Consider the following 12,270-nt stretch of genomic DNA (forward strand, 5'->3'; position numbering starts at 1 on the left):
ACACCTAATGGTCCTGAATGGCCTCAGTAATTTCTTTCAGTATGTGGCCCTTCGAGGTGAGTTGCAGATGAGTTTCCCAGCTGCAAAGACGGACCTCACGGCCACAGCATCTCTCTTTTGTTACCCAGCACCTCTCCTTTTTAAAGAGCATTCCAGAAATCTACAAGTGACCCTTATCTCCAGCAGCAAGTTGTCTCTTTTCCTCTCTCACTGTATACAGTCCCTGCACCCTGGTGTTGCTAATTACCTTACCTTGGCCAATTCCAGTGGCAGCATTATTTTTTTTTAAGATTTTATTTATTTATTTGACAGAGATGGCAAGTAGGCAGAGAGGCAGGCAGAGAGAGAGTGGGGGAAGCAGGCTCCCTGCTGAGCAGAGAGTCCCATAATGGGGTTTGATCCCAGGACCCTGGGATCATGACCTGAGCCGAAGACAGAGGCTTTAACCCACTTAGCCACCCGTGCCCAGTGGTGGCATTATTTTTAAAAGCACGGGGCAAGATGGAAATTCCAGAAAAAGGAGCACACGGTGTAAACACGAATCCTCGGGATATTTGCTGAAACTCGTCTTGGGACAGTTAGAGCCTAAGTCATTCCACTGATCGATACACTCACGTGAATGTCTGTAATTCCTCTTGGCCATCTCTCTTACAATCCACATTCTGTCCCTTCCCCCAGACATTTTTTTTTTTTAAATGTCGTGAATGAATTGAGAAATTACGGATTTTTATATTCGGGCCCGGTGAGTTATCTAAAGGCTTTTATTTTATCTAATTATGGCTCTACCTTGGAACGCGAATGCACCATCAGACGTAGCATCTCCTCATCCGAGATCAGCCAAGATGTCTGCGCATGAACCTGCACTTCTCCTTTCCACGTGCATGTGTGTTAGCCCGGAGCAATGTACATGACTTTGATATTCTTCAATATATGCAAGCTGGAAGGTCTGTGCAAGATTAATTACAAACTTAGGGGCCTAGGGTAGGTCAGCCCTTCATTATCATTAATGAACCTTCTTCATCTGTGCTAAGAGACCTCTAATTGGGTTTATTTCTTACAGTAGGCATGAAAGCATCCCTCAGAAGTTTACTCCGCCAGCCTCTTTGTTGGGGTAAACCTGCTAATCCACGCAAGCTGAGGGACCCACGGAGGATAAATAAATTTCGTGACGTGAGCGGGTTGAGGAAGCCACAGTGAAAACCCACTACCTCACAACACACACTTGGTTCATTAATCTGTGAGTAGAACCTGGCCTTAATTATTCATGATAATAGCCTTAATATACTGGTTCGCTGCAGCATATTTTGTATCGGTAATGGAGGTCTCTGTCCTTCACGAACTTATTACAACTCTCTGCTATTAAATCTTCACGGAGAGGTGGGGTAAGAGCCTGACCAGGGTTTTCATGGGAATGTCGTGTTCGAAGCGTAATAATCAGGCTTTACTGTTCTGCAGAGACTTTCATCCTGGGGATCTCAAAGCCCTTTACAAGCCTTCATTAGTGCCAGGAGTACCCCGAAGGCACCCTGGTTTTACTATCTTTGTTTTATAGGTGAAGAAACAAGACCAGGGCTGGTGAAGTGACTTGCCCAAGGTCACAAAACAAATCAGCCGGACATCTTGCTAGGGCTTAGGCAGGTTTGGGTGGTGACTGGCTTTCTTCCGAAAGAAATCGTTTGTGTGAGTCTTCGAGCTGAAGTCACCGTGGCCGTGACTTTCAGCGTCTGGGTGGTCCCCCCATCCCAAACTCTGGCCCGTTTGAGGCACTTACCAGCCCCCCACACCCCACCACCACCACCACCCCCGCCGCCTGCTGAAGGGAGGGATTAACAATCGTCTTGCTGGTGCTTCCGATGATTCAAAATTCCTTGTGAGTTACTCACTTTTTTTTTTCCCCCCACAATTTCTGTCCCACTCGGTCTAGCTTGTGGGAGAGTGCTGGGAAGTATGCTAACTATGCCACTGCTGTCACTTTCATAGTCACACTAAGAAGAAGTGAGTGTTTGCAGGGTTTGCTCTTAGGAAGAGACAGAGAGGTTTCCATCCCCGATATTATAGGATATTAATAAAAGACCTTTGCTCGAGTTCGGCCCTGCCGTTGTGATGGGGAGTTCTAGATAATTACGTGGTAGGTTCTCCTGCTAAGTCCTGCTATGCTTTCTAAACCCTCCCGCTTCCAGAAAACTAAGAAAGAGCTCTGAGAAAGGTATTTTTTTTATGGCTAGTGACATCTAGACTTGGGATCCTGCTTTGAGGTTGGCGAGGGTGAATCTCTTTTGTTTGGTTTGCTTTAAATGTGTGTATTTGATCCCAGCTCAGATTTACATTTAAGACATTTTTAAAAGCATCCTCACTCCCCGTTGTGTGGAATGCCAGGAAACGGGTTCATTCCACGAGGAATGAGCTTTCAGCTCTGTCCTTTGTGACAGATTCCAGAGCGGCTCTACCTTCAGGCAGGCGGGTCACCAGGCCGCTGCCGTGACCCCCCCTAACCTGTACCAGGCTGCCGGCAAGCACTCCTGTCAGCTCTGTTTACTCTGGCAAGACTGATGGCATCCAGGTGGATTTCCCCACCCCCGCGCCTCCCCCCTCCGCCCCCGCCGCTCCTCTCTGCCCCACAGCTCCGCAGCCTTTGCCAGTCGCCGAGATCCCGGGTGCAAAACCCGACTTTGTGGTGGTGGCCTAGCTGCAGGTCAGACCCCTGGCTGGGCTTCTCAAGAGAGCAGGCCCAAGGTGGAGGGTCCCCTGAATCCTCTGCGCCTCTCAGCCCCCCACCCCCAGCCCCAGAGGGTGTCCTCTGGCCTCTGGGAAAATGTGCCTTCATGCTTGTCCCTGCCCTGCTTTTCGGGGGATAAAATCACCGGCCTGGGAGGGCTGCGCTGTTAGGCAGATAATCCTGTTAAGCATCTGGAGGGCCTGGTCGGGAGAGGTTCGGCTCAAGAATGTCGGGAGGAGATGGAAGGTGCTGGAGCGGGACTCAGGGCGGAGGGTAAACCGGCTGCTTCCTGGCGCAGAGCGGCCTCAGGTCAGCAGCTGCCCCGGGCTGGTGAGAGCTGCGGACCTTGCGGGACTCAGGATCACCATGACTGTTAGGTCCTGGGAAGTGTTGTTGGGCCCTTGGACAGGGCTCAGAGCACCAGGACTCTGACCTTGAGTAAGGCTCGGTTCCCTGGGGAAGGGTGTGTGCAGAGGTGGGGAAGGAAGAGGAGGAGTTAAAAAATAGCTAAACTCAAGGCCACAGACTGCAGAAAGGGAGTGGAGAGGGCGTCGAAGGCACTAGAGGGACGGGGACATGGGGGTGAGGGGTGGAGAGGAGGGCGTACCTAGAAGAGCAGAGGTGTGTCCAGGGACTGTGGCGCAGGGACGTCTGGTACGAGGGTTCACGTGGGTGCGGGGAGCGGGGTGCTGACTGGCCACGGTGGGGCCGGGAGGAGAGGGCCTTGAGCGGCTGGCAGAGGGGTTGTTCAGCAGGCAACAGAAGAACGTTCTGGAAGGATTAACCAGGAAGGTGGGAGACTGGCATGATCCAGGCAGTGTTCTAGAAAATTCATCTGGATCAGTGTGTAGGTGGAAAGAGATTGAGAGCAGGAAGCCGTTTGACAGCAGGAACCCACACAGGACTTGATAAGGCTTAACCTGTTCACAGTCAGGAGGCTTCTTCCGTCTGGAGCCTCCACTCCCTGCCATGGTTAACTTCATTCACCCCTTAGGTCTTGGCTTTAAATGCCACTTCTGCTGGGGAGCCCTCCCTGACTGACCCCACTTTAGGCAGGGCCCCTCAGAGCCCCCGTGCTTTGTCACAATGACCTCATTGTGTTTTATGTGGGGTTAAAACAACAAGGACAAACACCACCTAACATAAAATGTACCGTCTTCGCTATTTATACACCTCAGTCGGGTTAAGTACAGTCACCAACAAGCACCACTGTCCAACTCCAGAACTTTCTTATCTTGCAAAACTGAAACTCCATAACCGTCCATAGCTCCCCTTTCCCCTCTCCCCCAGCCCCTGGCCACCACCCTTCTGCTTTCTGTCTCTGCAAATGTGACGACCCTTAGGTGCCTCATATAACAAGTGGCAGCATACAATACTTACTTTTAGTATTTTGAAATAGCCAGTATCTGGCTATTTCACTTAGTGTAATGTCCTTAAACTTCATCCATAGGATAGCATGTGACAGGATTTCCATCCTTTTTAAGGTAAAACAATATTCCATTCCGTAAATATCCATCATGGAGATAGCTAGATAGATAAGAAGATAGACATTGTATTTTGTTCACCCATTCATCCATTCATGAAATTTGCAGATTTTCTATCTTTAAATAAAATAGACTGTGATAGAAGGAAACAGAACAGAATAAAAATATGAGAGTGCTTCCTTATAAGAAGGGTATGTATCGAGTGGAGAGTCCCTTCTCAGAACTCCTACATAACAAGATTGGCAAGATGCGAAACAAAATTTAGAAACGCGAAAACTCCCTCCTCTCTCTTGCGTGCAACAGGACAAGTGTGCAGGTGGGAATGGATGAGTTGTCTCACCTTCAGCCACCAAAGGGAGAGGAGTGGTGAAGGGCTCCTTCTCCTAGCGCGCTACTTCTGGCCACATTTTTGCAGGCATTCTCCACTCTGTGGCATTCTCTGTGTCGCAGTGTGCGTGGGCTGGCTGACTAGCCCCCGTCGGCCTTGCTGCGTGATCCTGGAGGCTCTCACCAAATCAGAATGTAGACACCTGCTACTCAGCCTCACTGGCCACTGCACTCCAGATTGAGCTCCTGACAGGAGCCACGAGCCCTTTGCCTCTCAGTGTCCTCCGTTTTGTGCTCCTAGCACCGCCTACTAAACCCTGGACAGGAGTCCTTCCTTAAGAGCAGGACAGTGGGGCGCCTGGGTAGTTCAGTGGGCTGAGCTTCTGCCTTTGGCTCAGGTCATGAGCTCAGGGTCCTGGGATCGAGCCCCACATTGGGCTCTCTGCTCAGCAGGGAGCCTGCTTCCCTCTCTCTCTGCCTGCATCTCTATCTACTTGTGATCTCTGTCAAATACATAAATAAAATCTTTAAAAAAAAAAAAAAGGAGCAGGACAGTGGGGAGCTAAGGCAGTTGTCTGCAAGGTTTATACCTTCCAGCCACAAAGCATAAGGAGGGACACACACACACACACACACACACACACACACACACACACGTGCGCACGAGCACCCCGGGGCCAAGGAAGTAAAGGGGAGAGGTTGCAGAGTGATACCTAGGTGCCTGGGCGATGGCAAGAAGAGGATATGGCAGTGACTATCACCTCAGATCTGCTCCCTGGGCGTCGGCAGGACATCCCGCCCTCTCCGCTGTGCTTTCCCTTTGTTCCAACTATTACACTTCTGTGTAACCATGTAAGTGTGCACGGAGGGCCAGAGCCTTCGTGGATGCCCTGTGCACTCGATGGCCCCCCGCCCCAGGGTAGCACTGGACCAGGAGCAAAGTCCTCAGTAAATATCTCTGCCTAAGAGAACCAAGCAAATCAGTGTAAAAGCTGCACGCTGGAAATAACGTAGCACTGGTAGTAGGTCAATATAATGGTCACACCCCTTGAAATGATCTCTGTGACTCAAAGATTCCCACGGCATTTAGATGTAGATAAAGGCTGCGTTGGGGATGCTAATATGTCGTATGATTATGCTAATTTTCAAAATGGGTGATAAAATAGAAATTCACAATTAAGGAACCGCATCTGACACTTGCTTGTTGCAAGCGGTCTCTGAAGTTGTTGCGGGACTCAGAACACCTTACTGAGATGGAGAGACACTGAAGGCATGAACGGAGATGGAACTGCCCATATAAATTATATGTTTAGAAGCAGGACTCGAGTCAAAGTTGGATTAAGTTCACACTCTGGGTTCCTCTTTACCCCTACAGGTGACAATGATAGATAAGATGTAAAAAAACAGAGCAGGACAAATACATAGCCAAGCTCAAAAAGAAAATAAGTACTTTCGTGGACTCTAAATTTTTCGGAAATCATAGCTGGCAAGTGGGGAAGCCTTAGCATATTTTTTATCCAAAATGTGCTTATTGGAATGATTTCCCACTCACCTTGATTCAGGATGCTTTCGTGCTGCTTCCTTAAGAAGAAGCATCCTTCTGTAAGCCTTGCTTTTCCTCCTGTGGGCTGGCAAAGGACAGTGGGGCAGCCAACACACAAAACTACTGTCTCTGCATGGCACTTCACATCCATGGGGTAGGGTTTGGGGCTCTGTACCAGGCGTTTCTTCCTCGGCTTCCTCTTCTCTTCCAGGGATGGGTGGAGGAGGTCCTTCACGAGGGGCATGTACTCGTGGAGATCGTTACCACCCGAAAGGCCATATTTTTTTTTCAGGCTTCCTTAATGGGTCAGGGAGTCCCACGTCAATCTCAGTTGTACACAGTGATCTTAGATCTGGTTCTGACTCTTGTATTAAGTTTTAAATCAACAGTGAGTAGGTGAATTCATTCCAGCTGACATGATAAGAATAGACCTGCCTGAAAATGACTATTTTAGGGTCTTCAAAGGGATAAATAAATGAATAACCTCCATAAAAGAATAAAAAAGCTATAAATAAAAATATTTATTTTTTAAAAATAAATAAAAATAAAATAAAATAATAACATAAAATAAAAATAAAAAAACAAAACAGGCAGAAAAGAAACCAGAACAAGGGAAAACGATAAAGAACTTAAAATAAATCTTAGAACTGAAGAATGTATTCACTAAGGTAAAAAAAAAAAATACTCCTCTGTATGGAACATAAAAAGAAAAGTAGCAAATTGAGAGAGAGTACCAAGAATTTTACCCAGCACAATAAAGATCGGTAACAAAGAGAGTTCAAAACTCCCGTAGTTCAAAACTCTTTGTTATCGATCTTGATTGTGCTGGGATGTGCCAGAGGATGGACAGAGAGATTCCAGCAGGTTCCAGGATAGGTCTAATAGTAGTCTCAAGTAAGAGGATAGTGAAGATAGGAGGATAGGAGAACAACAGTTGAAAAATGTTGGCTGAGATTTTTTCCTCATAGTGAAAGAAAAAACACCCAAAAACAGAGCATGCCATTAAATCATTTGTAGATACATCATATTAAGCCGCAAAAAATTAAGGATAAAAAGGAAAAAAAATCAAAGTCATGTAAGAGGCAAGACAGCTTCTGCAGCGGTGTATTAGATCAACAGTGGACCACTTGTGAGCAGTATCAGAAGCCAGAGACTTACAGTGGAATAACGGGGTCGAAGTGCGGAAAGAAAAAAGAATCTGTTCTGAGTTCTTCACACAGCTAAAGCATCAATCACAAGTCAGAGCAAAAGAAAAGCTTGTTCAGATTTGCAAAGTCAACGGGTATCTGCCCTTCACAGATTCTCACTGAAAAAACTACCAAAGGACTTACTTCAGCAAGAAGAAAAGTGAACCCAAAGAGATGGGAATGGATTGTGAACAAAGAAAGCCCAAATGAGGGGGGAAATAGAATGGTAGATGAACTGTGGACTGTAAATTTGGGTAGAAGTTACCCGAAGATGCTTAAGATAAGAAGGAAATGTTGTAACACGAGCCAACACAAAGAAATAATTCAGCAGTGTGAATGAGAAACCACTCAGTCTGCTCTAGAGTAGCTTTGTTCAGCCATCCAGCAGAAGCAGGCTGAGTGACCTATACCTCCTGATTGATTTATACTCCAGTCTTACTCCGAGGAAGAATTAGGTTAGCTAACCTGCAGCTTTTCCTGGTCTCTCCTTCATTTTCAGACCCAGGAACTTCCTAAGAGAGTTGTTGGCAGCCTTTTGATTGAACCTTTGGCACTGGTCCCAGGGAGAGCACTCCGTGTTCAAATGAATCACGGGATGTGAGGTTTTTGGGAAATCCAGTCCCTCTAGTCTTCCAGACAAACACACTAAAGACTTTTAGAAAAGCCCAAAGAAACGTGGGACCTATGAAGAAATTCCACAGTCCTGAAGAATATGGAAGACCCCAAAGGAGAGTCTTTCTTTTCATGTAGATTAACTTGAAGATAAAGCTGCTATTTCCAAGGAGATGAAGGAATTCATTACACCAATAAACAGGTCAGCACAAAAAGAGAATGCCACAAAATTATATCCATAATAACTGAAATTGGGTCTCCATTTAAAAGTGGTAAGAGCAGAATGCAAATTGCAGAAAAGCTGGTCATCCAAATAGGTGATAAACCATAAATTAGATGCCAAAAGCTGGGTAAGTCCATATAAAATATTTTAAATGAAGCAAAAGAAGATAATGTCTATGAAGAACAAGACATCGACCTCTCCACCAAACTGAATAAAACTTTCCTGAAAAAGAAAACAACAGCTGATTAAGAATAGGTTATGGGCACCGGGCTGGCTCAGCCCATAGAGCACACAACTCTTGATCTCAGGGTCGTGAGTTCAAGCCCCATGTTGGGCACGGAGCCTACTTTAAAATTAAAAAAAAAAAAAAAAAAAGAAAGAAGTTATAAAAGTACACGCAGAATTTGGCAGGGGAAAAAAATTAGCTTGGAAATCAGGAGGATTTGCCTTATCCCAGCTTTGATCAATAAAAAAGAAACAATATTAATACATATCTTCGCATATTCTTAAACCTCAAGGGAAACATTCAAGGGGGTTAAAATCAAGCTTGCTCCGTATGTCTCTTCTGAAATAGCCAATGTTCAAAGTGGAGAAAAACCTGGAGTCCAGTAAGACGTTGATGCAACCCACGGGGATTTTATTTCTAGTCACAGGTTGTTCATATACAAGGGAAGCTGAAAGACATTGTCAGGTTTGGAGAGACTCAAAAACATTAATAAGCTTAGTGCTGTCCATGCGGATCTTCTTCAAGAGTGTTCAAATCATTGGTCAGAATTAGTGAAGGAACTATTAATTGGGAAGTTACGATTGCAAAAATCATGGTGACTGTTATTGAAATTAAGTTATGGACGTAAGTATAAAAATCTACATCAGGTTTTTACAATGAATAGGGGGAAAGGGTTACTATTTTCTAAATAACTGGTGCAGATATTGGAACAGAAGGGAAAACAGTTGAGAAGAACACAGGACTTTTTTTAGACTGCACACACAGCTTTGGAGGGGACTCCTGTAGAGCCCCTCCCCACCCCCCACCCCTGGGTGTTCAGGTCTTTGTGAGATCCCCTGCCCTGCCATGTGAGCGGGACACTCTTCTAACAGACTGCAGCAGAAATAATGGCATGTGCCCTGTGAGATCACGTTATGGAAAGACACCGCCTTCCATCTTGCTCTCCGTCTCTTGTTCTCTCTCGCTTTCCCCCTTGCTTGCTCTGAGCAAAGCACCACCGCCATGTTGAGTCGCCCCATGAATAGACCCACGTGGCAGGAAACTGATAACTGGCAGAGTTATCAAAAGCCAACCAAGATCTGACACTTGCCCATAGCCACATGGGGGAAGGGGGCTTGGAAGCAAATGCTCCCCCAGTTGACTACAGGCTTACTAGAGACCGAGCCAGAGGACTCCCAGCTAAGCCATGTCCTGGGACTAAACCATTCGTTGTCGTAAGCTATTACATTTTAGGATAATTTGTTACATGACAACACATACCCATAATCTGATCAGATTTTCAATGTTAGAAGAATCGGAAAGGTAAGGAAAGAAAGGGAGGGTCAGAAGGGCATGATATTTCTTTTGTCTATAAAGGGGAGTCCAAAGATTCCAGCTTTGGTTGAGCACAGAACAGAAGTTCACAAAATGTTTCGAGAAAATTGTGACTGAGGTGAACAATATGGGGGAGGGCTTCCAAGAAGCCAACAGTAGACAGGGCTCCTTTCCTACGTCAGCACAAAAACAAAGAGAAACACTAAGGAAGCACATGGCAAGATCTCTAAAGTCAGAGCACAGGTGGCACTTAGATCGGGTGTTATGTTAGAGCGCCAGGAGTCTCGAGGTGGTTTTAAAAACAGAGAATCCAACAATACTGACTTATTCCACAAACAGGCCTCTGTTGAATGCCTCTCCTAAGATACTCGGTGAGCTGGACAGATCCCATCTGGTGGTGACTATGTATAAGAAATTACAACACAGGGGCGCCTGGGTGGCTCAGTGGGTTAAGCCGCTGCCTTCGGCTCAGGTCATGATCTCAGGGTCCTGGGATCGAGTCCCGCATTGGGCTCTCTGCTCAGCAGGGGGCCTGCTTCCCTTCCTCTCTCTCTGCCTGCCTCTCTGCCTACTTGTGATCTCTCTCTGTCAAATAAATAAATAAAATCTTTAAAAAAAAAAAAAGAAAGAAAGAAAGAAATTACAACACAGAGTAGTAAGTCCAACAACCAGGAAAGTACGGGACATAAGAAAGCTGACTGATGGGTACTCTTTCTACCATCACATTGTTAACCCTTTCTGCTTGGGACTATCCACAGCTCAGCACACTCCTCCAAGTAGACCTCCAAGATTCCCAAGCCCTAAAATCCTAACACACGCACACACACACACAGGACTGCAACAAAAAGTTTTAATTCACTGTTATTAGGTTGTGACAGATTAAATAGATTTTGCACCAAAGAAGAATTAGAGACTAGAGAATATGGATAATATACTTTTAAGGTAGAATTAGGAGATGGTATTTTATAAGCAGAATTATTACACAAATTATTTTTGTGTAATGTAAACACCAATAATTTTTGACATAGCCCTGTCAATAAATTCAAACGAGTAGAAATGACATCGGACATAATCTCTGGCCAGAGTGTTGTAAAGTAAGAAATCGTAAGCCAAAGACAAAAAAAAAAAAGCCATCAATCAACTGGAAAGGCTTATGTAGTATCTGGCTCAAAGGAAAATAGCATAAGAAGAGAGGGTTTAGAAAAAATGGTTAGGGAAATAATACACAAGAAGACATAGGAAGGGGCGCCTGGGTGGCTCAGTAGGTTAAAGCCTCTGCCTTCGGCTCAGGTCATGATCTCAGGGTCCTGGGATCGAGCCCCACATTGGGCTCTCTGCTCAGCAGGGAGCTTCCCCCTCTCTCTCTGCCTGCCTCTCTGACTACTTGTGATCTCTCTGTCAAATAAATAAATACAATCTTAAAAAAAAAAAAAGAAGAAGAAGAAGACATAGGAGATGGGACTAATGATATACCCAGTATTGAACTTACAGAATGAAATTAGGTTTTGAAAGAATTTAGCATTCAGTGTAAGCTGCTAGAAATAGAACGAAAAAGAACGCCTAGGGAAAATAAGAGGAAGGAAACAATAAAGATGAAAGAACGTGACTCTTTGAAGAAACAAATAACGTGGACAAGAGGGAAAAAAAAAAACGCGACAAGAATTGAGACAATTGACATAATGAGAGCGAAAATCTATTTTAAAGTTATCATGTAATTGTACCTAATTCTGTGCTACGGAATTTTAAAACAGCAGTTGGGTGGACATTGCTCCCTAGAAGTAAATAAATAATTGAAGTAGAAGGAGTAGGAAACCCAGAAAGAAGAAAACGAATCGAAAAACACAGTAATAAAAACAAAACCTCTACCCCAGTCACCAGATATCGGGAAGAAGTGAGTAGAAAGGACGATGACGTCAAATCTCACAGAAGCAGATCGTTGCCATGTTTGAAAACCTTTTCCATGGCACCGGGGAGAACGGGAGGCTACCAACTAATGGGACAAAAACATGTGTACGGAGCCCAGACTCCTGTGACTTACATAGAAGGAGTTACATACGAAGGCCAATTTCCTTTACAGATACAGATATGAAAACCTACAATGGATGGAATGCCATGGGATGTGGATTCTACGGTCCTACATCATTTACTGGGTCTTTATTACTGGGCACAGGTGGTACTCCAACACTGTGCTAAACCCTGGGAAGCCCTACATTATTAGTAAGATATGGTCATGGTGGGGCGCCTGGGTGGCTCAGTGGGTTAAGCCTCTGCCTTCGGCTCAGGTCATGATCTCAGGATCCTGGAATCGAGCCCCACATCGGACTCTCTGCTCCGCGGGGAGCCTGCTTCCTCCTCTCTCTCTGCCTGCCTCTCTGCCTACTTGTGATCTCTGTCAAATAAATAAAATAATGTTTTTTTAAAAATATTAGACAGGTTACATGCAAATACAGTCATTCTCAGAGTGTAGTGTGGAGTGGGGACATCTAGCCCAGCAAGGAGTTAAACAGGGGGCTCCCAGCAAAGACTCCCCAGAGGACAGTGAGCTGGAGCTAAGTCTCAAGGAAGAGTAGAAATTAACCAAAAGGGAGACGTGGGGAGCGAGGTCCCACGTTGGTGCGTGGGGCTATCCCGGTGTGCG

At 45.6% G+C, this 12,270-nt stretch overlaps 2 protein-coding genes across 2 annotated transcripts in view; one reads left to right on the forward strand and one right to left on the reverse strand.

Annotated features, from left to right (window-relative positions):
- The window catches only part of BNC1 (basonuclin 1), a 158,048-nt gene that overhangs the window by 108,640 nt on the left and 37,138 nt on the right, over nucleotides 1-12,270 (forward strand). The window lies entirely within an intron of this gene.
- On the reverse strand, nucleotides 3,213-6,327 carry LOC116591995 (40S ribosomal protein S27-like). The gene is made up of 2 exons (XM_032345480.1): nucleotides 6,076-6,327; nucleotides 3,213-3,276 (listed from the first exon to the last, which is right to left on the reverse strand). Exons 1-2 carry the CDS (start codon nucleotides 6,312-6,314, stop codon nucleotides 3,213-3,215), a joined length of 303 nt encoding a protein of 100 aa, XP_032201371.1. The 5' UTR covers nucleotides 6,315-6,327.

Source organism: Mustela erminea, chromosome 5, assembly GCF_009829155.1.
Source record: "Mustela erminea isolate mMusErm1 chromosome 5, mMusErm1.Pri, whole genome shotgun sequence".
NCBI lineage: Eukaryota > Metazoa > Chordata > Mammalia > Carnivora > Mustelidae > Mustela > Mustela erminea.

Coding starts and splice junctions, on each gene's coding strand:
- LOC116591995 (XM_032345480.1), bottom strand. CDS start 6,314: ATGCCCCTCGTGAAGGACCTCCTCCACCCATCCCTGGAAGAGAAGAGG. Junction 3,277..6,075: donor AGCATCCTGAATCAAGGTGA/GTGGGAAATCAT, acceptor CCGTCCCTCTAG/TGCCTTCGACGCCCTCTCCA.